The sequence below is a fragment of the Oncorhynchus mykiss genome, chromosome 26, assembly GCF_013265735.2.
Source record: "Oncorhynchus mykiss isolate Arlee chromosome 26, USDA_OmykA_1.1, whole genome shotgun sequence".
In the NCBI taxonomy this organism is placed as follows: domain Eukaryota; kingdom Metazoa; phylum Chordata; class Actinopteri; order Salmoniformes; family Salmonidae; genus Oncorhynchus; species Oncorhynchus mykiss.
In genome coordinates this window covers 26,207,954-26,231,209 of record NC_048590.1, presented here as the reverse complement: position 1 = coordinate 26,231,209, position 23,256 = coordinate 26,207,954, and the positions used below count along the sequence as shown (strand labels likewise).

Here is a 23,256-nt window from a genome sequence, read left to right as displayed (position 1 = left end):
ACCGTTCTTTAACGTATAGATAGATACAACATCCTGCTGAAACAAGGTTCGTATCGCTCGGTGGTTGAATGGACCAAAAGAGAAATACATTTTTCCTACTGATGAGTCAACAGGGTTAATGGAAGTTAGGTTCTGAGGGTCAGGTCTTGACACGTTCCTGAATAATAAAGCAACACCTGAGGGAATGGTATCTAAAACATTGCAAAATATGTAGGTGTTACAGGGATCTTGTAAAATGATTTTAAAAAATCCTTATAAGTACGTTTTTTTTCAACTCTGCATTTACAAGTTGGCTCACCAATAGGATATTATTTCGGAACCAATATTCTAAAAACAAATACGTATGTTTTCACAATATATCCCGATTATTCCATATATAATATCTGTGTGGAGAAAAATTATGCTTATAAATTAAAGACCGTGACAAGAAAACCTGGGGATGAAAAGCACAGCATTTCACTGGAACTTTGTCAATATTATAATTGTTAACATGCACTACAGACTTGATCTACGTACTTGGGTTATCAGTGACATCAGAGATGTTTAAGGATGTGACGATGATACCTTCTCTGAAATCTCGGGAAACTGAAGGCTGTCCATTTCCTCCCCATTGATAGCTGTGTGTTTGTGCTTGGTGGTGTAACAGAAACTATCCTATATCATTTTCATACAAGTTTTTATTAGTTTCAGTTTAGTTCTACAGACCCTCGGGTGGAAAAAACACAAATTATGTTTTTGTTCACCGTCGTAAAGTTTTCCCGTTGACATCGAGCTCGGGTAGATAGATGCCTGTATAAATTGTCGCACAAATGGAAATGGTGCCCAGCGAAGAGAACCAGCTCGTACCGAAAGAGGTGAGATTATCATAGCCAGTTACAGAACGGGTTTCTGGCAACAACGGGCCCTTAGTAATCATCCTTATCACAGTCAATGATATAATCAACTTTTTAGTTAGTACAGAAAATGAGTTGGTGGCATTATCTACTGACGCGTAAAACCGCAATGACAGAGCTGGCTAACTAACGTTAGCTTTCAGCTAGCTAGTTAGAAAAGATTGCTAGCATGCTAACCATAGCTAGATAGCGTTACTGTAGCTTTAAGCCCGACTGTTTCGCTCAAAACGGCGTAGGAACGTTTAACTATGAAGCTATGGTGGACAATAGGAAGCCAGCTAGCTACATGGAAAATAAAACAAGTGTAGAGTAATAATGCACGTTTTTTTTTGTTGGCTAGCTTGCTAATAATGTCGTTAGACATTGCTTTGAGCTGCTGCTAACGTTAAATTGTAGTTGGCTAGCTTGTCAAAGCAAAGGCAAACTAGCCAGCTGGACGGTGTCGTTGTCGATGACTAGCTAGTTTCAGATCGGGTAAACAAAAAAAGTCCTTGTTCCAGGTAACGTTAGCTAGCGAGAGCTAGCCAGCTGGCTATCTATTTTTCTAAGCATCAGTCTCACATGACATTTTGGTTTCATACCTAACGTTAACTATTTGATATATCGTGCACACAAAATGTGCTATTAGCTAGCTGTGCTAATGTTAGATGTTAAGTATAACTTAACTAGCTAGTAAGTAATGGTCCAATAGCCTCAATACCCTATAATTAGGTCTAACTGTTAACAATCTAAACGTTTTTATGACACTGTCAGTACCTCCTTATTAACATTTCATAGGGTTGTTTGTGTCCACAATTTCCACACGAAGATTTATTGTAGCTAATCCGGCCACAGTCTTGCCCTAGTTTGCTGAAATATAGTGCCAAGGGCTGTAGACGGAGAACTGCCTGCTTTCATTGCAATCAGAAATAATTACATTGTCTTTTGACATATTGTGTTAATCGCTTTCCAACCTAAATGGTACTAGAATGACAATTTAAATCTTATATTAATTTAGAAATGTGTATCTAGCTAAGAAATAATATAATGGCAGATCAAGGATAAAGACAAGAAGTGTTGCGCCTCTGTTTAGGCTGGTATTAGGGCTGAGTCTGGAATGTTGGCCTCAATAGGATAACACATCTCCTTAAAATGGAATTGACTAGTTTTAATCTGCTCTGGACAGCCGCGCTCAATAATCAAGTGTTCCCAGTGCTGAAGGTCCAAACCGTTGTGCTGCTGTGCTCAGCGAAGCCTTGATCAGTCCTCTCTCTCTCCATCCCCCTAATCACACAGCTGAAACCATTATTTCAGCTCTATGCAGGGCTCACTGCTCTCCATGGCCAAACTCTGATGACAATCTCCAACCCTATACACATCGCTGCCTGGGCCCCTGTCACTCTGCATTTGAGCATGGCTAGGCCTCATATTTCAGTGGATGTCTTGTGTAAAATAATGGAGAATCGTCTTTGTTATCCATTAACCAAGCAAGAGAACTATTCTTTTATTTCTGTCTCAATTTGAACTGGAACAGGTTAGGTGACACAGCTTTTTTGACAGTACCAAAACTCAGTTTAAAGATCTTGTTATTGTCCAACCAATATTCATTATTTGAAGCAGTAGCATCACAACATATCCACTCCTGCCTACTGTTAAGTTGTCCAGAGGGAACTGGTTGGTTTAAACTTTGTAGAGCCACCTGCTAGCTGCTGTTAAAGCGCTTGACAGAAGTCGTGTGCAGTGGGATGAGTCAGTGGGGTGGAGAAATCTGGCATTGAGCATAGGCACACCTGCTGTTGTATTGTTACGCAATTGTTCCGGTTTCCTCAAGTAAAGCAAGGTCTGCAAGTCAAATATTTAATTCTCGGTAAGTTGTGTAGGCTAGCTTCAAACACTCATATAATTTCCTCTGTGCTGGTGGTGGCCTTAGCCCTTGCGCAGGCCTGTTGCGTGAGCAGACCTTCCTAGGAGGTAACAGGATGTTAATACTGTGTAAGGGCTATTCTATTTACTAGAGGTCGACCGATTAATCGGAATGGCCGATTAATTAGGGCCGATTTCAAGTTTTCATAACAATCGGAAATCAGTATTTTTGGGCACCGATTTATATAAAATAAATAAATGTATACCTTTATTTGACTAGGTAAGTCAGTTAAGAACACATTCTTATTTTCAATGACTGCCTAGGAACGGTGGGTTAACTGCCTTGTTCATTGGCAGAACGACAGATTTTCACCTTGTCAGCTCGGGGGATCCAACTTTGCAACCGTACACTTAACTAGTCCAATGCAATAACGACCTGCCTCTCTCTTGTTGCACTCCACAAGGAGACTGCCTGTTATGCAAATGCAGTAATCCAAGGTAAGTTGCTAGCTAGCATTAAACTTATCTTATAAAAAACAATAAATCATAATCACTAGTTAACTACACATGGTTGATATTACTAGATATTATCTAGCCTGTCCTGCGTTGCATATAATCTGACTGAGCATTCAAGTATCTGACTGAGCGGTGGTAGGCAGAAGCAGGCGCGTAAGCATTCATTCAAACAGCACTTACGTGCGTTTTGACAGCAGCTCTTTGTTGTGCGTCAAGCATTGCGCTGTTTATGACTTCAAGCCAATCAACTCACGAGATGAGGCTGGTGTAACTGAAGTGAAATGGCTAGCTAGTTAACGCGTGCTAACTAGAGGGACGGAAGCTATACTGTTACACTGGCAATACTAAAATGCCTATAAGAACATCCAGTAGTCAAAGGTTAATGAAATACAAATGATATAGAGGGAAATAGTCCTATAATTCCTATAACTACAACCTAAAACTTCTTACCTGGGAATATTGAAGACTCATGTTAAAAGGAACCACCAGCTTTCATATGTTCTCATGTTCTGAGCAAGGAACTGAAACGTAGCAGGAACTCAAACATAGCACATATTGCACTTTTACTTTCTTCTCCAACACTTTGTTTTTGAATTATTTAAACCAAATTGGACATGTTTCATTATTTACTTGAGGCTAAATAGATTTTATTGATGTATTATATTAAGTTAAAATAAGTGTTCATCTAGTATTGTTGTAATTGTCCTTATTACAAAAAAAATCCAAAAGAAATCAGCCGTGTAATCGGTATCAGCTTTTTTGGTCCTCTAATAATTGGTATCGGCGTTGAAAAATCATAATCGGTCGACCTCTAGTATTTACGTTCATTGTCATGTTTGTTTTTTTTCCTTGAGATTTTATAAAATGTTTAGTTTCAGACCTTTCATAACTATACTAGGGACATTTTATCTTCTTTCCCCGAAAGTATGTCTACAGTTTGTCAGATGTGCAAATGCATGTTAATGCAATGTAACTCCCATGGCAACTCATGTTAGGCCTAAATGTTATTTTGAAAACCAAATCCCCAAGCAGGTTAACAAGCCCACTCTTGCTTTCGCTTTATGCAATGTTCACAGTTCCTGAGAAACAACATGCATAGAAAAGTTTCAGTATCTGTTTCCGGAAGAGTCATTAGCCCTCAGGTGCTACTGTGAAACCAGGAAGTAAAGAGACACTTTTCCCCCTCCCAGACTGTCTTCTTGATTGAAGAAACAATGAGATCTTACAGACTGGAGTGACATGAAAATGAGACTGAAAATTACAGGCTGAAGTTCTACTGAAATTCCGTGTTTTCTGCCAGCCAGCGACTATAGACCAGGTTGTTCTCTCACCCTCTGAAGGCTCTTCAATAAAGTTAGTATTGCTGTAGGCCTACTGATGCTGGGTGTTAGTTTGCTGTTATTTGCCCTATTGGCAGGAAAATGTTTTTCGGTGTCACCTGACTGGCTCAATAATGATTTAACAACAGAAATCCAGACTAGTAACTCTGGTTGTAGTTAAGTAATAATTCCCCTGTTTGTCATTTAGCCTAGATTCTCGTATCTGTTCTGTGTAGTGCATTTGTGTCTGTGCTCTATAGCACCTACGGCTGCATGTCAGCACCTTGCAACATTATCTGTGATAAAAATACCCCTAATCTTATAATTCACTCGTGTTGACATCTGCGGCTTGTTTGTAGCATCGGCCGGGACATATTTTGCCAAGATCACCAGCTTTACATAGTTAGTTGTTCTGTCTGTTTGATTTTAATAATACCTACAGTATTAGTGGTGGTGTTTAGAAGTTAATTGAAAGCGTGCCATTCCCAGTTAGTCTGAGCCGGTGTGCTTGTGGATACATAGAGAAACTCTGGCATGTTGCATAACTGTTTCACTTCTCGGTAACAGCTGTTTGCACTGCTTTAATCTGTGTTTAACACCCCTCCTCCCCATGTGTCATTAGGGTATGTTTTGGAGTTGCAGGCAGAGTATTTTCAATGAGATGAAGAAGAGGTTTTCTCAGGTAGTTCCTCCTAGCGGAGTGGATAGTCTGTGACTGTGTGCAGCTTACTGTGTGGGATTTGCTGACGACTGCATGGAGCATCAGGTTTTTGCTGTCCTGAATGTTTGGCCAACCTACTACCAGCTGGTCACTGTGCCTAGACCGTAACAAAATAGTAACTTTTAGAATAGAGGGCTGGCTGATTGAGTGAGGGCCAGTTTTGTTAACCCAAATGGCGGTAACACCAGCCCAACATGACACACACGTAGTTTAAATAAACAGACCATAGGCATTTTTGTTTGGGGGATAACTCATTTGAATTCTTTAGGAAAATACAAAAGGTTCTTCGATTAGGGAAACATTTGTCAAATGCTAACACACCACACTCATGTACTATAATTGTGGACAGTTAAATAAAGGTCACAATAAGCACGGACCATGTAATGGTGCCGATAGACCTTTTAAGCACATGTTATTGCGCGAGTCTCACTGAAAGTTGTTTTGGGCACACTTAGTCACACAAACACCACTATGTCTTAGACAGGTTTCTCTTGTGTCATTCCTGGAAGGCCTGCTTTGGGGAAAATAGTATGATACACTGTAGTGGACATTGTAATCATAACAAATGTTGGCTTCACTAGATTAGCTGAATAACTAGCCATCATTTCATAAATAACATGGACAAAGCCAGATTGAATAGAAACAATGAGGTCTATAGGTTGCGATGGTGTGAGGCTCTCTCTAGACACGCAGATGGTAAACCAGACTAGCCCTATAGATTCCATGTATGCATGAGGCTCAAATCTTGATCTATCATTGCATGTTATGATTTTTGGTCAATTTTAATAATGTACTGTCATCCTGTCCCTTGATGAGTTACTTAACCAGATATTTTCAGTTTCCTTATTGATGAGACATTCCTTATGGAGGAATTTTTGGCACTATGATAGTTTGGAAGCATGGCTCTGTTCCAGTCTCTGTAATGTTCCTCCCCCTCTAGGTTTGGGCTATTTTAATCTGCATCTTCCAAGAATGTAATGCAACGTGAGGTCCACACCGTAGGTCATATAATAGTAATCCTGCATTGCACCATCCGCCTGCTCTAGTTTCTTGTCTGGTGTTCGTTCGCCTGTTATGACATTCACGTGTGAGTATGAGAATGCCCTACCCACTGACTGTAGTCAAATCTCTCGGCTCCCTGAATGCATGCAAATAACCTGGTGATAACATTTTTGTTTTAATATTTTGTCATGAAGTAGAACACTGAATGGAGAGGTGTGTGCTCTGCACTCAAGGTGTTTGTATGTTTCCTGTATCCTACAGATAGAGAATGCGGCGGAGGAGCCCAGAGTGCTGTGCATAGTCCAGGACACTACCAATGCTAAGACAGTCAACGAGAGGCTCACCCTCAACTTGCCAGCCTCCACCACCCTCCCCAAACTCTTTGAGGATGTGGCCCACAAGGCGGGCTATGTGAACGGCACCTTTGACCTGGCATGGCGCAAGACAGGGGACATGGTGAGTCTGTGTCCTACGACAACCTTATGATCCCAGGTCCCTTTATTGGATCCTGGTGGTGGGGGGGGGCTTACGTACTTGTGTAGTCCTCCAAAACGTCCGTCGTTGTTTGCTCCTCCTCCGCACATGGCTATACTGTCTACTGTACGTCAGCTGTTCAACTGAGCTGCACTCACTGACCAACGGCTTGAAATAGTGTCGTTTGGATCCTCCCCATAGTGTGTAAATAGCTTTATGTACGCCAGTCTTTCTTTCCTGTCCCTGAAGTAATCTGAAGCTGGAGTTATCTCACAAGAGTAGGTCAGTGGATTAAGCTCTCTTTCAGCTGCTGGCTACTCCCCCCCCTCTTCTACAGCCAACATTACATGACAAAACACTGCTGCTTCATAGCATGCTCCACAGCATGCTCCACAAACTGGTCCTAAAAGCTCATCTTTTGAATGATCATGGTGAGGATTCTCCTTATGAATTTAATGGGAACCTCTGATTGACAGGTTGATTAGGTTGTATTGTGGGGAAACTACTGAAATTTTTTCAATCTCAAATCCTAGTTTTATTTTGTTTGCGTCTGCTGTTTTCTCATGTTCAGACCTGCCTGTCCAAACTGAAGGGTGTTTTTTCTCTTTCTGATCTCTCCCAGGGTTCGCTGGATCCCAGCAGTGAGATGTCCCTCACTGAGTTCGGGTTTGAGCCCGGGAAGAGGAACTTCCTCCAGCTCACAGACAAGGACGGAGAACAGCCTCAGATTGCATCGGTGAGTGAGTGGGAAGATGAGAGTTAATGGTTAATATGAATACCAACATGCCTAGGGCATTCCCCTGGAGGAGGGATTGACATGCAGCTCATTCTTGGTAGACTAGTGGTAGCTATGAGCTGAAGCTTAATTCTCCTTTGTGTAGGATGAGTTGGGGACAGCGGGCAGCAGTGGTCTGGATGACAGCTCCCAGGAGCGCTTCATCGGCCCTCTGCCCAGAGACTGCACGGTGGGCTGCAGCAGTGACTACAGCAGCCCCAGCTACTCCTACTCCTCCATCCTCAACAAGTCTGACACAGGTACACCCTTTCTGTCAACAGCATATTCTTGACCTCACTTCCTGTTATGTAACCCCACCCCCCTGACAGCTCACTTCATGAAGCAGATGCTAAGCTACAGGACTGTTTTGCTAGCACAGACTGGAATATGTTCCGGGATTCCTCCGCTGGCATTGAGTACACCACGTCTGGCTGGCTTCATCAACTTGCTTCATCAGTAAGTGCATTGATGTCATCCCCTCAGTGACTACGTACATACCCCAACCAGAAGCCATGGATTACAGGCAGCATCTGCATGGAGCTTAAGGGTAGAGCTGCTGCTTTCAAGGAGCGAGACTATAACCTGGAAGCTCCCGCTACGCCCTTCGACGAACCATCAAACAGGCAAAGCATCAAAACAGGACTAAGATTGAATCGTACTACACCAGCTCCGACACTCGTTGGCTGTGGCAGGGCTTGCAAACTATTACTGACTACAAAGAGAAGCACAGTGACACAAGCCTACCAGACGAGCTAAATGACTTCTATGCTCGCTTCAAGGAAAGTAACACTGCATGCATGAGAGCGTCAGTTGTTCCGGATGACTGTGATCACGCTCTCTGTAGCTGATGTAAGACCTTCAAACAGGTCAACATTCACAAGGCCAGACGGTTAACAGCACATGTACTCTGAGCATCCGCTGACCAACTGGCAAGTGTCTTCACTGACATTTTCAACCTGTGTCTGTAATACCAACATGTTTCAAGCAAACCACCAATGTCCCTATGCCCAAGAACACTAAGGTAACCTGCCTAAATGACTACCGACCCGTAGCGCTCACATCTGTAGCCATGAAGTTCTTTGAAAGGCTGGTCATGGCTCACATCAACACCATTATCCCAGAAACCCTAGACCCACTCCAATTTGCATACCGCCCCAACAGATCCACAGATGATGCAATCTCTATTGCACTCCACTGTTCTTTCCCACCTGGACAAAAGGAACACCTATGTGAGAATGCTGTTAATTGACTACAGCGCAGCATTCAACACCATAGTGCCCTCAAAGCTCATCACTATGTTAAGGACCCTGGAACTAAACACCTCCCTCTGCAACTGGATCCTGGACTTCCTGACAGGCCACCCCCAGGTGGAAAGGGTAGGTAACAACATCCACCACACTGATCCTCAACACAGGAGCCCCTCAGGGGTGTGTGCTCAGTCCCCTCCTGTATTCTTGTTCACTCATGACTGCATGGTCAAGCAAGACTCCAACACCAAGTTTGCCGATGACACAACAGTGGCCTGATCACCGACAACGATGAGACCGCCTATAGGGAGGAGGCCAGACCTGGCCGTGTGGTGCCAGGACAACCTCTCCCTCAACGTGATCAAGACAAAGGAGATGATTGTGGACTACAGGACAAGGAGGACCGAGCATGCCACCGTTCTCATCGATGGAGCTGTAGTGGAGCAGGTTGAGAGCTTCAAGTTCCTTGGCGTCCCCATCACCAAACTATCATGTTCCGAACACACCAAGACACTCGTGAAGAGGGCACGACAAAACCTGTACCCCCTCAGGAGACTGAAAAGATTTGGCATGGGTCTTCAGATCCTCAAAAGGTTCTACAGCTGCACCATCGAGAGCATGGTTGCATCACTGCCTGGTATGGCAATTGCTTGGCCTCCGACCGCAAGGCACTAGAGTAGTGCGTACAGCCCAGTAAATCACTGGGGCCAAGCTTCATGCCATCCAGGACCTCTATACCAGGCTGTGTCAGAGGAAGGCCCTAAAAAACAGACTCCAGCCACCCTAGTCATAGACTGTTCTCTCTGCTACCGCACGGCAAGCGGTACCAGCACGCCAAGTCTATTTCCAAAACAGCTTCTACCCACAAGCCGTGAGACACCTGAACAGCTAATCAAATGGCTACCCGGACTGTTTGCATTACCCCTCCCCCTTTACGCTGCTGCTACTCTCGGTTTATTATCTATGCGTAGTTACTTTAACTTACCTACATGTTCATATTACCTCAACTAACCGGTGCCCCCGCACATTGACTCTGTACCGGTACCCCCTGTATATAGCCTCGCTATTATTATTTTACTGCTGATCTTTAATTATTTGTAACTTTGATTTTTTTTTAACTTAACACTTATTTTTTCTTAACTGCATTGTTGGTTAAAAGCTTGTAAGTAAGCTTTTCACTGTATTCGGCGCATGTAACAAATTACATTTGATTTTGATTTCATGTCTCTCCCCCTCTGCAGGATATGTGGGTTTGGTTAACCAGGCCATGACCTGCTATTTGAACAGCCTTCTACAAACACTGTTTATGACCCCGGAGTTCAGAAATGCACTGTACAAGTAAGTACCTGTTCTCGTGAAGCTCTTTGTATTGTTCTAATAAACAACTGTATTTAATGAAGAGCTTTGTCCTAAAACTATTTTCTACTTGTCCACTGTTCCCTCCAGCTGGGAGTTTGAGGAGTCGGAGGAAGACCCGGTTACCAGCATCCCTTACCAGCTACAGAGGCTGTTTTTGCTGCTGCAGACCAGTAAGAAGAGGGCCATCGAGACCACCGACGTGACCCGCAGCTTCGGCTGGGACAGCAGCGAAGGTGGGCTGTCACACTGCTACATCTAGGCAGCCTCCCTGTAACCAGGAGTGGCCCAGGCTCAACTGCTTCTGATATTTTGATAAAGGAACTGGAAGAGTGTGGGGGAAGGGTACTTTGTTTGTTTTGTCACACAGTTCACTGTGTCTTGACTGGTCCGTGTGTCTCTTCTGTGGTGTCTGCGTATCTGTGTTTTCAGCCTGGCAGCAGCATGACGTCCAGGAGCTGTGTAGGGTCATGTTTGATGCCTTGGAGCAGAAATGGAAGCAGACAGAGCAGGTATGAAAGAAAATTTAACCCTGCCACTTGTCTGACAACACTAATCCAGGGAGCCAATGAGGGCCTCCCCCAGGCCCAGAACAAAGGGCCTTCTGTGGGAAGGTGAGAGAGCCAGTAAGGCTGAGGGTTAGCGTTTTCTGATCTCAGGAGTTTGGTATGAACCGTAAACACTTAAATCACTGTGAATATAAGCACTAGGCTCCTACACGTGAGCTCCTGTGTTTAGCTGTATTTGTAAAGAATGCTCTGCATTATCAGTGGTTAATCAAAGTCCCATTTTGATTTTTGCTATATTTGTGTCCCCAGCAGCAGTTTTCTCCACTTACGGTACTTATTTGAACTTCTATTATTGTCTTCTTCAACTGTTTGTTTGATTTTTTTTGTCATTTAAAAAATTACATGTACACATTACATGCATACAAAAACCGTGAACGGGATTGCACAATAAATTCAGATTTATTTCTGCTGTGGTCCCTATTTCTTTGGGTTGTTGACATACAGAGTGTACAAAACATTAATGCCTTCTTAATATTAAGTTGCACCCCCTTTCACCCTCCGAACAGCCTCAACTTGTCGAGGCTTGGTTTCTAAGGTGTCAATCGTTCCACAGTGATGCTGGCCCATGTTGATGCCAATGCTTCCCACAGTTGTGAAGTTGGCTGGATGTCCTTTGGGTGGTGGACCATTCTTATTACACATGAGAAACTGTTGAGTGTGAAACTGCTTTGCAGTTCTTGCCACAAATCGGTGTGCCTGGCACCTACTACCGTACCCCCATTCAAAGGCATTTAAGTTTCTCTTGCCTATTCACCCTCTGAATGTCACACACAATCCATGTCTCAAGACATAAAAATCCCTCTCTTACCTGTCTCCTCCCCTTCATCTACACTGATTTGAGTGGATTTAACAGATGACGTCAATAAGGGATCATAGCTTCCACCTGGTCAGGGAAAGAGCAGATGTTCATAATGTTTTTCACACTCAGGGTAGATTAGTAACATATTCCAGATATATACAGACATGAAAATGTTTTCTACTTTTCAATCAGCTAGCTTTTACATTCTATTTAAATTAGGTTATTGTTGGTATGGTTGTAAGTTGCTATGGTAGTTTGTTTTACTCCACAGCACCGGAATATAAGAAAGGGTTCTTACCAGATAAACTCTTAAATTTAAAATGGTGAAGGTCTCTGGCGCCGGTATTATGCTGGTGGACATCTCTAAATAAACAATTGGATAGGTATGTGAGGGCTGAGACAGTGGTAATTCTGTGGACCTTACCGGACTAGTTCAATTAACATTTATTTTTACACAGATAGCCACCCTAGCTGCTTAAACTGCTGGACCTCCAGATAAGTTCAAGGGCCGGGGGAGTTAAAATGCAATTCTTACAAGCTTGTTTTAGCTGGTCTGTGGCTTATTCTTTAGAATCAAAAGTTTTTAAATCTAAAATTGTTGTTTAGATGTTTGTGGCTGGTGAGCACACATTTTATTTTTATTTCACCTTTATTTAACCAGGTAGGCTAGTTGAGAACAAGTTCTCATTTGCAACTGCGACCTGGCCAAGATAAAGCATAGCAGTGTGAACAGACAACACAGAGTTACACATGGAGTAAACAATTAACAATTCAATAACACAGTAGAAAAAATAGTCTATATACATTGCGTGCAAAAGGCATGAGGAGGTAGGCGAATAATTAAAATTTTGCAGATTAACACTGGAGTGATAAATGATCAGATGGTCATGTACAGGTAGAGATACTGGTGTGCAAATGAGCAGAAAAGTAAATAAATATAAACAGTATGGGGATGAGGTAGGTAAAATTGGGTAGGCTAATCAGTGACACTGAACTAGCTTACCTGCCAGACTTCAGGGTGTAAATATCAAGCCATTTAGAGGTCTGAGCTAGGAATTATATTTTGGGGTTTATTTTTGTTAAACATAATCTTACAGGTCAGGTACCTATCAAAATGAATACCCAAGGTGATGTTTTTGGTCTAACCTCTGAGTTGCCCACTTTGACACAGAAATCAGGGGACCTTGCAAGCATTACTCAGGAACCAAATAAGCCATTTAGTAATCTTGAATAACTCCGCTCTAAGGATCTCTTCTACTGAGACTTTGTTCTTTTGGGACACCAATTGAGCAGAGTCATCCGTGTACAAAAATAATTTACGAGCAGGCTGATTTTCATATTAATGTGCAGTGGACCAAGGACACTCCCCTGCGGGACTCCACAGCTAATCTCCTCTTGCATTAGACAGTTTTCCCATTAACATCCAACACTTGGACCAATTGGTAGGGTCTTGGACCTGTTAAGTAGGGTCTTACCCAGTTAATGAGCCTGCTGTTGCAATCACATATTAAGTGAAATGTGTTGACTCTTTGAGAGGAGCCAAGTCATTGTCTTTGGGGGGTGTTAGAGTTTAGGGAGTTTACATTATTATGAAGCTGGCATAGAGTTGTGAGTAGTAGGTTCAGTGTGAGCAGTGAAGTGCGTATTTCACAATTCTGAGAGATACATGTGTGTGAGTGTTGTGACTGCTTGGGCCTGACTCCCTCGTGTTGTGTCCCCCCTCAGGCTGACCTGATTAACCAGCTGTACCAGGGGAAGCTGAAGGACTATGTGCGCTGTCTGGAGTGTGGCTATGAGAGCTGGAGGATCGACACCTACCTGGACATCCCTCTGGTCATCAGACCATTTGGGGCCAGCCAGGCTTATGGCAGCGTGGTGCGTGTCTCTCTGCCTCCATCTCTTATGTCTCTGCCCTTCTTCATGACTATAGCAGTATTAATCCAAGTGTGTGAAGAGATCAAAGCTATGATGGTCATTTATGTATTCACCGCGCAGACACTGAAGTCCAGACCGTGCTGTATGCTCCTGCATTTTCCTAAGACAGTGTAATTTGATGTAAATGTGGTCAGAGTTGTTACTGATACAGTGCCTTTGTGACTCACTGAAACAGGAGGAGGCTCTGCAGGCCTTCGTTCAGCCAGAGACTCTGGACGGGGCCAACCAGTACTTCTGTGAGCGCTGCAAGAAAAAATGTGATGCCCGAAAGGTGAGTATACAGACTAGTGATCTTGTTGATGTTAAGACCACACCTTCCTTTGGGTCATGGGAGAACTGATGGGGGTGTTGAGTGAAGGTGGTCACTGGTCTGCCCAGGCAATTTGTGTTCTGACCCATCAGTGTTCTGGCCCTTTGCCCTCCCTCCACAGGGGCTGAGATTTCTGCACTTTCCCTACCTGCTGACTCTGCAGCTGAAGCGTTTTGACTTTGACTACACCACTATGCACCGCATCAAACTCAATGACCGCATGTCCTTCCCTGAGGAGCTGGACATGGGTCCCTTCATCGACGTGGAGGACGAGGTGAGACACACCAGCACAGTGTGGCCTCCTATATGTTATACTCTAGATAGAATAATGAGGCATGGGGTGCGGTGGAATAGAGCCAGCCTTTCAGGTCCACTCAAATTAGATTTTCGATTATGTTTCATGTATTAGTAATTTCCATGAAGTCATCATTAATTCATGAGTGTAACTGATACCTGAGCTCTGTCTGCTTTCTCTGTCTTTCCATCCTGCTCTTTGTTTTTGATCAATGCCTGCTCTCATAGAAATCTCCTCAAACGGAGAGCTGCACTGACAGCGGGGCAGAGAATGAAGGCAGTTGCCACAGCGACCAGATGAGCAACGACTTCTCGGCGGACGACGGTGTGGATGAGGGCATCTGCCTGGACAGCGCCAGCAGTACTGAGAGGGTCCTGAAGCCAAAGGTACGCAGCCTCAACACTATGTAATACCACATAAACCGTCCTTACACTCTAGCACCCGTACTCCCTGTGTCTTATAGCCCATCCTGGTCTGTTTGCATGTAGTGCAATCTGCTGTCATTGGATTTAATTGTTAGCCAATTGTCTCTCCTGCCCCTGTCTCTTCTCCAGAGTTCATTGACCTTTGAGCTGTTCTCGGTCATGGTGCATTCGGGCAGCGCTGCAGGTGGCCACTACTATGCCTGCATTAAGTCCTTCAGCGATGGCCAGTGGTACAGTTTCAACGACCAGCACGTCAGCAAGGTTATTCTCAGTCTTCAAATAACTTATGTTTACTATGCATGTAATACTAGACAAAACAACTCAACACAGGTTGCATCAACATAACTCCTTGACCTATGCTTTAAATAGACTTAAGAAATCGACGCCTGTCATTGTAACTGACAGTTGTCAGAAACACACCGGTGGTGGTCCAGTGTGTTGATGTGTGTGTGTGTGTCCTTCTATAGATCACCCAGGAAGACATCAGGAAAACGTATGGAGGGTCCTCGGGGAGCAGAGGCTATTACTCCAGTGCCTTTGCCAGGTCAGTGGAGCTCCTGTCTCTCAGTCACTCTCTGGATTGATCTGAAATCAATATGTCCCTGAACACATCTCACTCCCATGCCTGGCTCTCCCATCTCACAATATGGGAGATATGTACCTACTAATGCATGCCTACATGGCCAGAACATTACCAGCATCTGTTCACTTCCCACTCCACACACCGCAATGTTCAATACCAGAGGAAGCTTTAATGGGGATGAACTGGTGCTTGTTTACTCAGAGCCCTACATTTTATTGAAGTCTCCCTGGGAGAAAAACAAGAGGGTGGTTATTCAGGCTAGGACAAAGCCCTGTTGATAACTGAGCTTTTACGTAATGCACTGTTCTTTCATGTGTTTGGAAAGGAAGATGGAACTCTATTTGGCTACTCATTTTCCTTTTCTCCATTTGCATTTAATACGATGTTTTTCTGTTCCAACAGCTCTACGAATGCGTATATGCTGATTTATAGGTTGAAAGACCCCTCAAGGAATGCAAGTAAGGGAAACATATTGAACCAAGTCTAGTTCCATAATCAAGTTTGCTTTTAAATGTATAAAATGACTATTCATCTGTATAAAGTTAAATATGTGGGTATAACCATCCTAGAAGGTTAAACCTTCCTAGTCTCTCTCAATGACTTGGACCCCCAGTTAGTTATGGTGATCTCTTGACTGATGGGCCGTGTTGTTACCACTGCAGAGTATCTGGATTGTGATGACTTCCCTGAGCACATAAAGCATCTGGTCCAGAGGGAGAAGGAGTCTGAGGAGCAGGAGAAAAGACAGAGGGAGATCGAGCGCAATACCTGCAAGGTACATCCTCCTCCTGTGGACTTTCCCATGGGCAACGGTGTCGGTCATTTGACTGAATGTTCTGTTGTTTTTCACAGCGGTTGTATTGTTGTTAATTGCTCTATTTCTCTGTCAGATCAAGCTGTTCTGCATGCATCCGGTGAAGATGATGGCTATGATGGAGAACAAGCTGGAAGTGCACAAGGACAAGACGCTCAGAGAGGCAACAGAGATGGCCTACAAGGTACGACAGAGTGGAAGCTAAATGCGGAGGAAAGCATTGAAAGCTAATCTCACTCAGCAGCTGCAGTTCACACCAGCCAGCGGTCGGTGTCAGAATAGAGAGAGGTCCTAGGATAGACATAGTTCTAAGAATAAAAGGGGGGTTACAATGACCAAGAGAAGCTTCAAAACATTATCTTATGTGTCTATTAGCAATTGGACGTCTTTGTGTGTGTCTTTGGCCACCCATTCTGCCCCCTAGCTCATGGAACTGGATGGGGTGGTCCCGCTGGACTGCTGTCGCCTGGTCAAGTACGATGAGTTCCATGAGTACCTGGAGCGCTCGTACGAGGGTGAGGAGGACACCCCCATGGGGCTGCTGCTGGGCGGGGTCAAGTCCTCCTACATGTTTGACCTGCTGCTGGAGACGCGCAGACCAGAGCAAGTCTTCCAGCCATACAAACCCGGAGGTCAGTAAAAAACACATTCAATACTTTAAATATAATACTTTAACTAGCAACTCTTTTAGCCTTTTCGGAAAACAGTTGTGTGTGTGTGTGTGTGTGTGACTGGTTGGTGTGTGTCTCTGTAGAGGTGATGGTGAAGGTTCACGTGGTGGATCTGAAGACTGACACTGTTGCCCCTCCCGTCAGCATCAGGGCCTACCTAAACCAGTCAATCACTGAGTTCAAGCAGCTCATTGCACAGGTAAGTTAGTTCAGACACTCCTCTTTAATTCTTCCTTTCTATCTAATCCAGCCTGATACAGTCCATACTTGTAAGACCATGAAATCTGCCCGTATTTGTTTTGGGATCTGTGGTGAAGTATCTCTCCACGGTGTGTGTATTGTTTGTTGAAAGGCCACAGAGCTCTCAGCTGAAACCATGCGTGTCGTCCTGGAGCGCTGCTATAATGACCTTCGGCTTCTCTACGTGCCCAACAAGACATTGAAAGCAGAGGGTTTCTTCAGGAGCAACAAGGTCACACACTACTTGTATTATTGTCCTTTCCAGCTTGTCTGCTGTGTTAATGTTGTTTATCTGTAAACATAATTTTTCAACAGTGCTTTGATTGCAGATGTAACACAAACCTAATTTGTTCATTATCTGGTTTCTCTTAGGTTTTCGTGGAAAGCTCTGAATCCCCAGATCACCAGGTCACTTTCACTGATTCCCTCTTGTGGAAACTGCTGGATCGCCATGGGAACACAATCCGCCTGTTTGTCTCGCTGCCTGTGCAATCCCCCGGCACCAACAGAACTATTTGCCAAAAAGTGGGCGGCGACCCTGAGGAGTGCTCTGAGGGGTCAAAGGGCAACAGGAATTCTGTAGAGACCATCTTGGAGGAGAGCACAGAAAAGCTGAAGAACCTGTCCCTCCAGCCGCAGCAGGGCTCCAGCACCAGTGACAGCCAGAAGAGCTCAGACACCAGCGACTTCGAACAAATTGAGTCCCCCTCACCTTCTCAGGAACCAGACTCCTCCTCCGTATCTGCTGTCGTTGCAGTCGACAACCGAGAGCTGGAGAACCGGATCCGGGTGGCCAGCGGTGGGGGGGCCTACTCCGACCCGGAAACCCAGTTCCCTGGGGAGGAGCGCTCGGACTCTGAGGTGAACAACGATCGCAGCACGAGCTCAGTGGACAGTGACATCCTGAGCTCCAGCCACAGCAGTGACACGCTGTGCAACGCCGACAGCGGCCCCATCCAGCTGGCCAATGGCCTGGACTCACACAGCATCACCAGCAGCCGCCGCTCCAAGGCCAATGAGGGCAAGAAGGAGACGTGGGACACAGCCGAGGAGGACAGTGGCACGGACAGCGAGTATGATGAGAATGGGAAGAGCAAGGCGGAATCCTATTACCTCTACTTCAGAGCAGAACCATATGCACAGGAGGACGGCTCTGGGGAAGGAGGCCAGAAATGTATGTCTTCTAAATCTATTTACAAATGCAGGTCTTTGATTCTAATCCTGTTTAGTCTGTCCTAACTTTTTTTGATTGAATGTTTAGTTTGTGGGAACTGTAGAATTGTTTTTTTTTACCCTTTTTCTGTGGAATAAGTGTGGGTTGTTCATACTATGAATTTAATTCATGAGACATCCGGGTGTGCATGTCTGTGGTATGTGTGTACACGTGTGCTTGTGAGAAAGGGGGAGAATGCTGTAGCAGGCCTCATTCTCCATTGGATTTGCTTATACTGTATAATAAGATTTGAAGATGTTTTAGATCTGAGAGGGAGAACGCTGTAAAAGGACTCTCTCCAATCTCCATTAAGACAGCTTGTATTGCATATACTGTATTCTGTATACTACGATACAGAAATGGCTGCAGTTAACAAACAACAAGGAGTTGAATCATATATTTGGGCTTAGAACAAGTCAGATAACAATACTATATGCTTTTAAACAATTTAATTCTGAAATGTATTTCAAAATGCATATGCTGAAGTCATTTTAAAGTATGATAGAGAATAACAATACTAAAATGTCATTATGGCCTGTCTTAGACACTTGTGCTAACTGTGTTGACACCAAATTTCATGCATTTACACAAACCAGAATTTCTGGCACATGTTTGATATCGTACTAAATATAGTACATGGATGTGAATGGGTTAATTTAAGATGAGCACTCATGTCAGTTATCTGACAGAGCAACACCTCGAGGGTTAAGAAACACTGGTTTAGATGCTGTTAGAACAAAATCCACATGTAGTATTTAATATACTGTTATATGATTAGTTTGTTCCAACTAATTGAAACGTATGTTTTGGTGCTGTTTGCCTGTCAGGTGTACTGGTCCACGTGGATAAGAGGATAACTCTGTCAGCGTTCAAACAGAACCTGGAGCCTTTCGTGGGGGTCACCTCTACCCAGTTCAAGGTGTTCCGCGTCTACGCCAACAACCAGGAGTTTGAGAGTGTACGGCTCAACGAGACCCTCTCCTCCTTCTCTGACGACAACAAGGTCCGTAGCGTCTCACTATCTGCCCCTTTCAAAACATGACTTTTTTCAAAAGATAATGGTGTTGTTTTTTTACAAACAACCTTATCCATGACGCTCCTCTTGGTCTTCTTACAGATAACCATTCGATTAGGCAGAGCACTGAAGAAGGGCGAGTATCGGGTGAAAGTGTACCAGCTACTAGTGAATGATGCAGAGGTAAGGGCCGGGATGTGCTGATGTTTCTTCACACACACAAGTGAAGTTATTCGGTGTTGTGCAATTTCCGCACATAACAGCAGTCTGTAGGTGTGTCACTGATGGATTTGTCATTGTGTTTCATGCTTAAGTGTGTGTGTGTGTGTCTCCTCCCCAGCCCTGTAAGTTCCTCGTAGACACAGTGTTTGCTAAGGGCATGACTGTGAAACAGTCCAAAGAGGAGCTAATGCCTCAGCTGAAAGACCAATGCAAGCTGGACCTCAACATCGACAAGTGGGTTCCACCGTACACACTTAAAAACATCTAATCTGCATATCTAAGATGATCTATATACACAATCCAATGCACACATCCAACCATACATCAAATATTATACACTTGAATCCTTTACCTACGTATTTTCTTCTGAAAACATTTGTTGACTGTAAAAGGTACCACAAGTGTCTTCATGGTGATACAATTAGAATGTCAGTCTTTAGTCATTTAGAAGACGCTCTTAACCCTAATTGCTCCTGTAAGTTGCTCTGGATAAGTGCCTTGCTCAAAGGCACATCGACAGATGTTTCTCGGGGATTCAAACCAGCGACCTTTCGGGTTACTGGCCAAACGCTCTTAACAGCTAGGTTACCTGCTGCAGATCCTCTCACTTCAAAGTATTATGGGTGCCTTTGTTCACTTATGGATGGGTACTGTGAGTGACCTTTTTAAAGCACTGACTCACAGCTGATGCTTATTGATAAGAAGTGTTGTTGAATCCTAATTGTGTGTGTATGTGGGGTCAGGTTCCGTCTCAGGAAGAAGACGTGGAAGAACCCAGGGACAGTGTTTCTGGACTACCACGTCTACGAGGAGGACATCAACATCTCCAGTAACTGGGAGGTCTTTTTGGAGGTTTTAGATGGTAATACTGGTTTGCTATTGTGGTCATCATAGCCTGAAAAGAGACAAACTTATTCTAAAATATATTACTGCTTTATATCAAACGCCTATATTAGGTCACGTAAAAATGGCTTTAGAGGAAGCTTTAACAATTACTTCTGTAAAAGGAAAAGCCCTGTAGAACTGAATTGTCTCATCTGAATGAGTATCACTTGTGCGCACAATTGGCCTAGCGTCGTCCGGGTTAGGGAGGGCTTGGTCGGTAGGGATGTCCTTGTCTCATCGCGCACCAGCGACTCCTGTGGCGGGCCGGGCGCAGTGCGCGCTAACCAAGGTTGCCAGGTGCACGGTGTTTCCTCCGACACATTGGTGCGGCTGGCTTCCGGGTTGGATGCGCGCTGTGTTAAGAAGCAGTGCGGCTAGGTTGGGTTGTGTATCGGAGGACGCATGACTTTCAACCTTCGTCTCTCCCGAGCCCGTACGGGAGTTGTAGCGATGAGACAAGATAGTAGCTACTACAACAATTGGACACCACGAAATTGGGGAGGGAAAAAAGGGGGTAAAAAGGGGGAAAAAAAGAGTATCACTTGTGAGAGAGAGAGGCAGACCGAGACAGTGGGTGTGTGCTCGCTCAGCCATCCCCAACCCTCCCCTCCTGCCCCTTTTCCAGGACCAGAGAAGATGAAGTCCATGTCCCAGCTGGCTGTGCTGACCCGCCGCTGGACCCCCGCCCAGATGAAGCTGGAGCCCTTCCAGGAAGTGGTTCTGGAGAGCAGCAGTGTGGAGGAACTCAAGGAAAAGGTGTGTGTGTGTATTCACGTCCTGAATGTGGTGCCAGGCCTTGTACACTGATGCACATGTCTGAGGCCACAGACACGCTGGCTTGCAAGGCAGCACTGTGGGATTGTCTTACCCACTAAGTGCTGCTCCCAGCAACATCACTGGGTCTGATGTATCACATGGGAGTAGTGAGATGCACTGTAACTTTTCACATCACAGTATATAACATCAGCCTCTAGACTTTTGAGATGCATAAGTTGCAAGGTAAATTATAGGGCATGCTAAATGGATATTAAAAGGCAATTTGTGACATCAATTCTCTCTCTCCAGCTCAGTGAAATAAGTGGTGTTCCTCTTGAAAACCTGGAGTTTGCCAAGGTAGGTAAACTGTTTTTGATGCTGTTAGGATTTACTTTTACTCTTGCGCTGTTTCACTCCACTTAATTTCCTGAAATGTTTCCCAATTTACTGACTGGCGTCCTGATTGTCTCCTGCAGGGGCGAGGAACATTTCCTTGTGATATCTCGGTATTGGAGATCCATCAGGATCTGGACTGGAACCCTAAAGTGTCCACTCTGAATGTGTGGCCTCTGTACATCTGTGATGATGGTGCTGTGGTCTTCTACAGGTAAACCCATCATACTCTGCCATACTGGAACAGGGCCCTTTGCCATTTCAAATGAGTAGGTGTTGTGACATGACAATGGGATGTTCAGGAAAATTGCTGATATTTTGTTTAATATAGGTATATTCTCCAGAAAATCTCAGCTTGTGCTCTGGGGTTTCAGGGACAGCACAGAGGAGCCTATGGAACAGTCTGAAGACGAACGCAATGAGCTGATGAAGAAGGAGAGCAGCCGGCTGCTGAAGACTGGCCACCGGGTCAGTTACTCACCTCGTAAGGAGAAGGCCCTTAAGATCTACCTGGATGGGGGCCCGGTCAAGGACCCGGGGCAGGACTGAGGCCCTTCTGAGGCCCGTCCCAGTTAGCTGGTTGGCCTGCCTGCCTGCCGCAGTGTAGCTTTGCCCGGCCAAGGGACCCTGTCTGGCGTGGGGCCCCACATTGACTCGACAACGTCACCAGATCAGTGCGGCTCACACACCATCTCTCGTCCTCCCATCTGGGCTCTAGGGGAAAGAGAGTGGCTCAGAAATCATATTGTGCACTATAGTTTATTGTACTGTGAAGTTTAAAGGGAAGTGCAAAAGCTATTCAATAAAAAAATACTATACAGACAAATCAATTTAACGAAAATGTTCCAGACATGGGTGCACGATCAGAGTAGAGCTGTGTAGGCCAGAGGAAAAGACAAGTCTGTCAGTTTCCTCTCCTTCTCCGCAACACTTTATTTCTCCTCATCTCCCTCTTGCACTTGGGTTTCTCGCTCTCCCTCTGTTAGACAGACTAGCGATAGAGCCTACCCGACCCATCTGTGAACATGTACCTGGTTCAAATTCTCCACATCTGATATTTCACCATGCTAAAGTGATGCTCGTCCCACCCACCCACTTTAGAGACTGTGAGTATAAAGCCAAGAGTATCTACGACAACAAACTCACTTTGTCTTCTTCCAGTTTCTTTGTCTTCTTTAATCCAAACTGCAGTTTTTTAATCATCTTTGGCAAATCGATACGTAGTTCACACTCAACATTTAATGACCTGTCTTCTGATTCTATAAAGTGGTAATTTTTGATTTGCTGACGTGGAGGGTTTCTGCTGTTTTCCCAGAATGCCACAGTGTACATCACTGTGGAAACTCCTCTTACTGCTGCTCCACCCCCTACGCTTTATAGGAGCTTAGCCTCACTTCCTCCTGATTCACTGATACGTGTTAGTCCTCCAATTACCAAGGAAATGGCAACTAGACCACCATGTAGACTATGTTAAGGAGCTCATCATTTTGTTCAATGTAAATTATTTTGATGTTATTGTGAGCGACCTCTGGCACACATTAAAAACATTTTGTCTGTATTTAACCTTATGTTAATTTAGAAACCTGTTTATTTCTGCACGATGTGAAAGTGTGCGTGTCTGTCGAGGCCACGTGCATGCTGATTGCTTGAGGGGCGGGAGCCCTCAGTGGTTTTGGGAGATGGTTGGGTGGTAGTTGTGGCAATATATACCTGCTGCTGCTTCTCAGACTGAGACCAGAGGGCATAGACCTTACTGGACCAGCTGACTGGGTATCCACGCTGCAGGGCCCAGCAGAGCTCCTCTGGGCTTCTAATGCTGCCTGCCACAAGCTGTTCACAGTAGAAATGCCAATAAAATAATTTGTTTCTTTGTTTTGAGTTTTAAATCTTGTGTGAACATAGATTTTAGAATTGAAATTAAAATGTTTTTTTCATAACTGCAGTATTCTGTTATTGTAAATTAAATATTTTGAATCCCCACTTTAC

General features: G+C 44.4%; 1 protein-coding gene across 5 annotated transcripts; it reads left to right on the top strand.

The window, feature by feature from the left end:
• The first annotated feature begins 555 nt into the window (after positions 1-555).
• On the top strand, positions 556-23,255 carry LOC110506502 (ubiquitin carboxyl-terminal hydrolase 47). 5 transcript variants are annotated; one of them, XM_021586156.2, is made up of 30 exons: positions 556-854; positions 5,193-5,252; positions 6,555-6,749; positions 7,390-7,503; positions 7,649-7,802; positions 10,031-10,127; positions 10,236-10,381; positions 10,578-10,657; positions 10,967-10,984; positions 13,239-13,388; positions 13,624-13,719; positions 13,880-14,032; positions 14,281-14,439; positions 14,608-14,739; positions 14,946-15,022; positions 15,464-15,519; positions 15,724-15,836; positions 15,952-16,059; positions 16,300-16,507; positions 16,630-16,745; positions 16,899-17,018; positions 17,159-17,960; positions 18,827-19,002; positions 19,117-19,197; positions 19,355-19,470; positions 19,980-20,098; positions 20,747-20,877; positions 21,187-21,234; positions 21,354-21,484; positions 21,645-21,819. In XM_021586156.2, exons 1-30 carry the CDS (start codon positions 810-812, stop codon positions 21,817-21,819), a joined length of 4,176 nt encoding a protein of 1,391 aa, XP_021441831.1. In that variant the 5' UTR covers positions 556-809. The 5 variants fall into 5 exon arrangements, with proteins under 5 accessions (XP_021441831.1, XP_021441833.1, XP_021441832.1 ...); XM_021586155.2 differs by having other exon boundaries at positions 557-854; positions 10,964-10,984; positions 21,645-23,255; XM_021586158.2 differs by lacking the exon at positions 5,193-5,252 and having other exon boundaries at positions 10,964-10,984.
• Position 23,256: the final 1 nt, after the last annotated feature.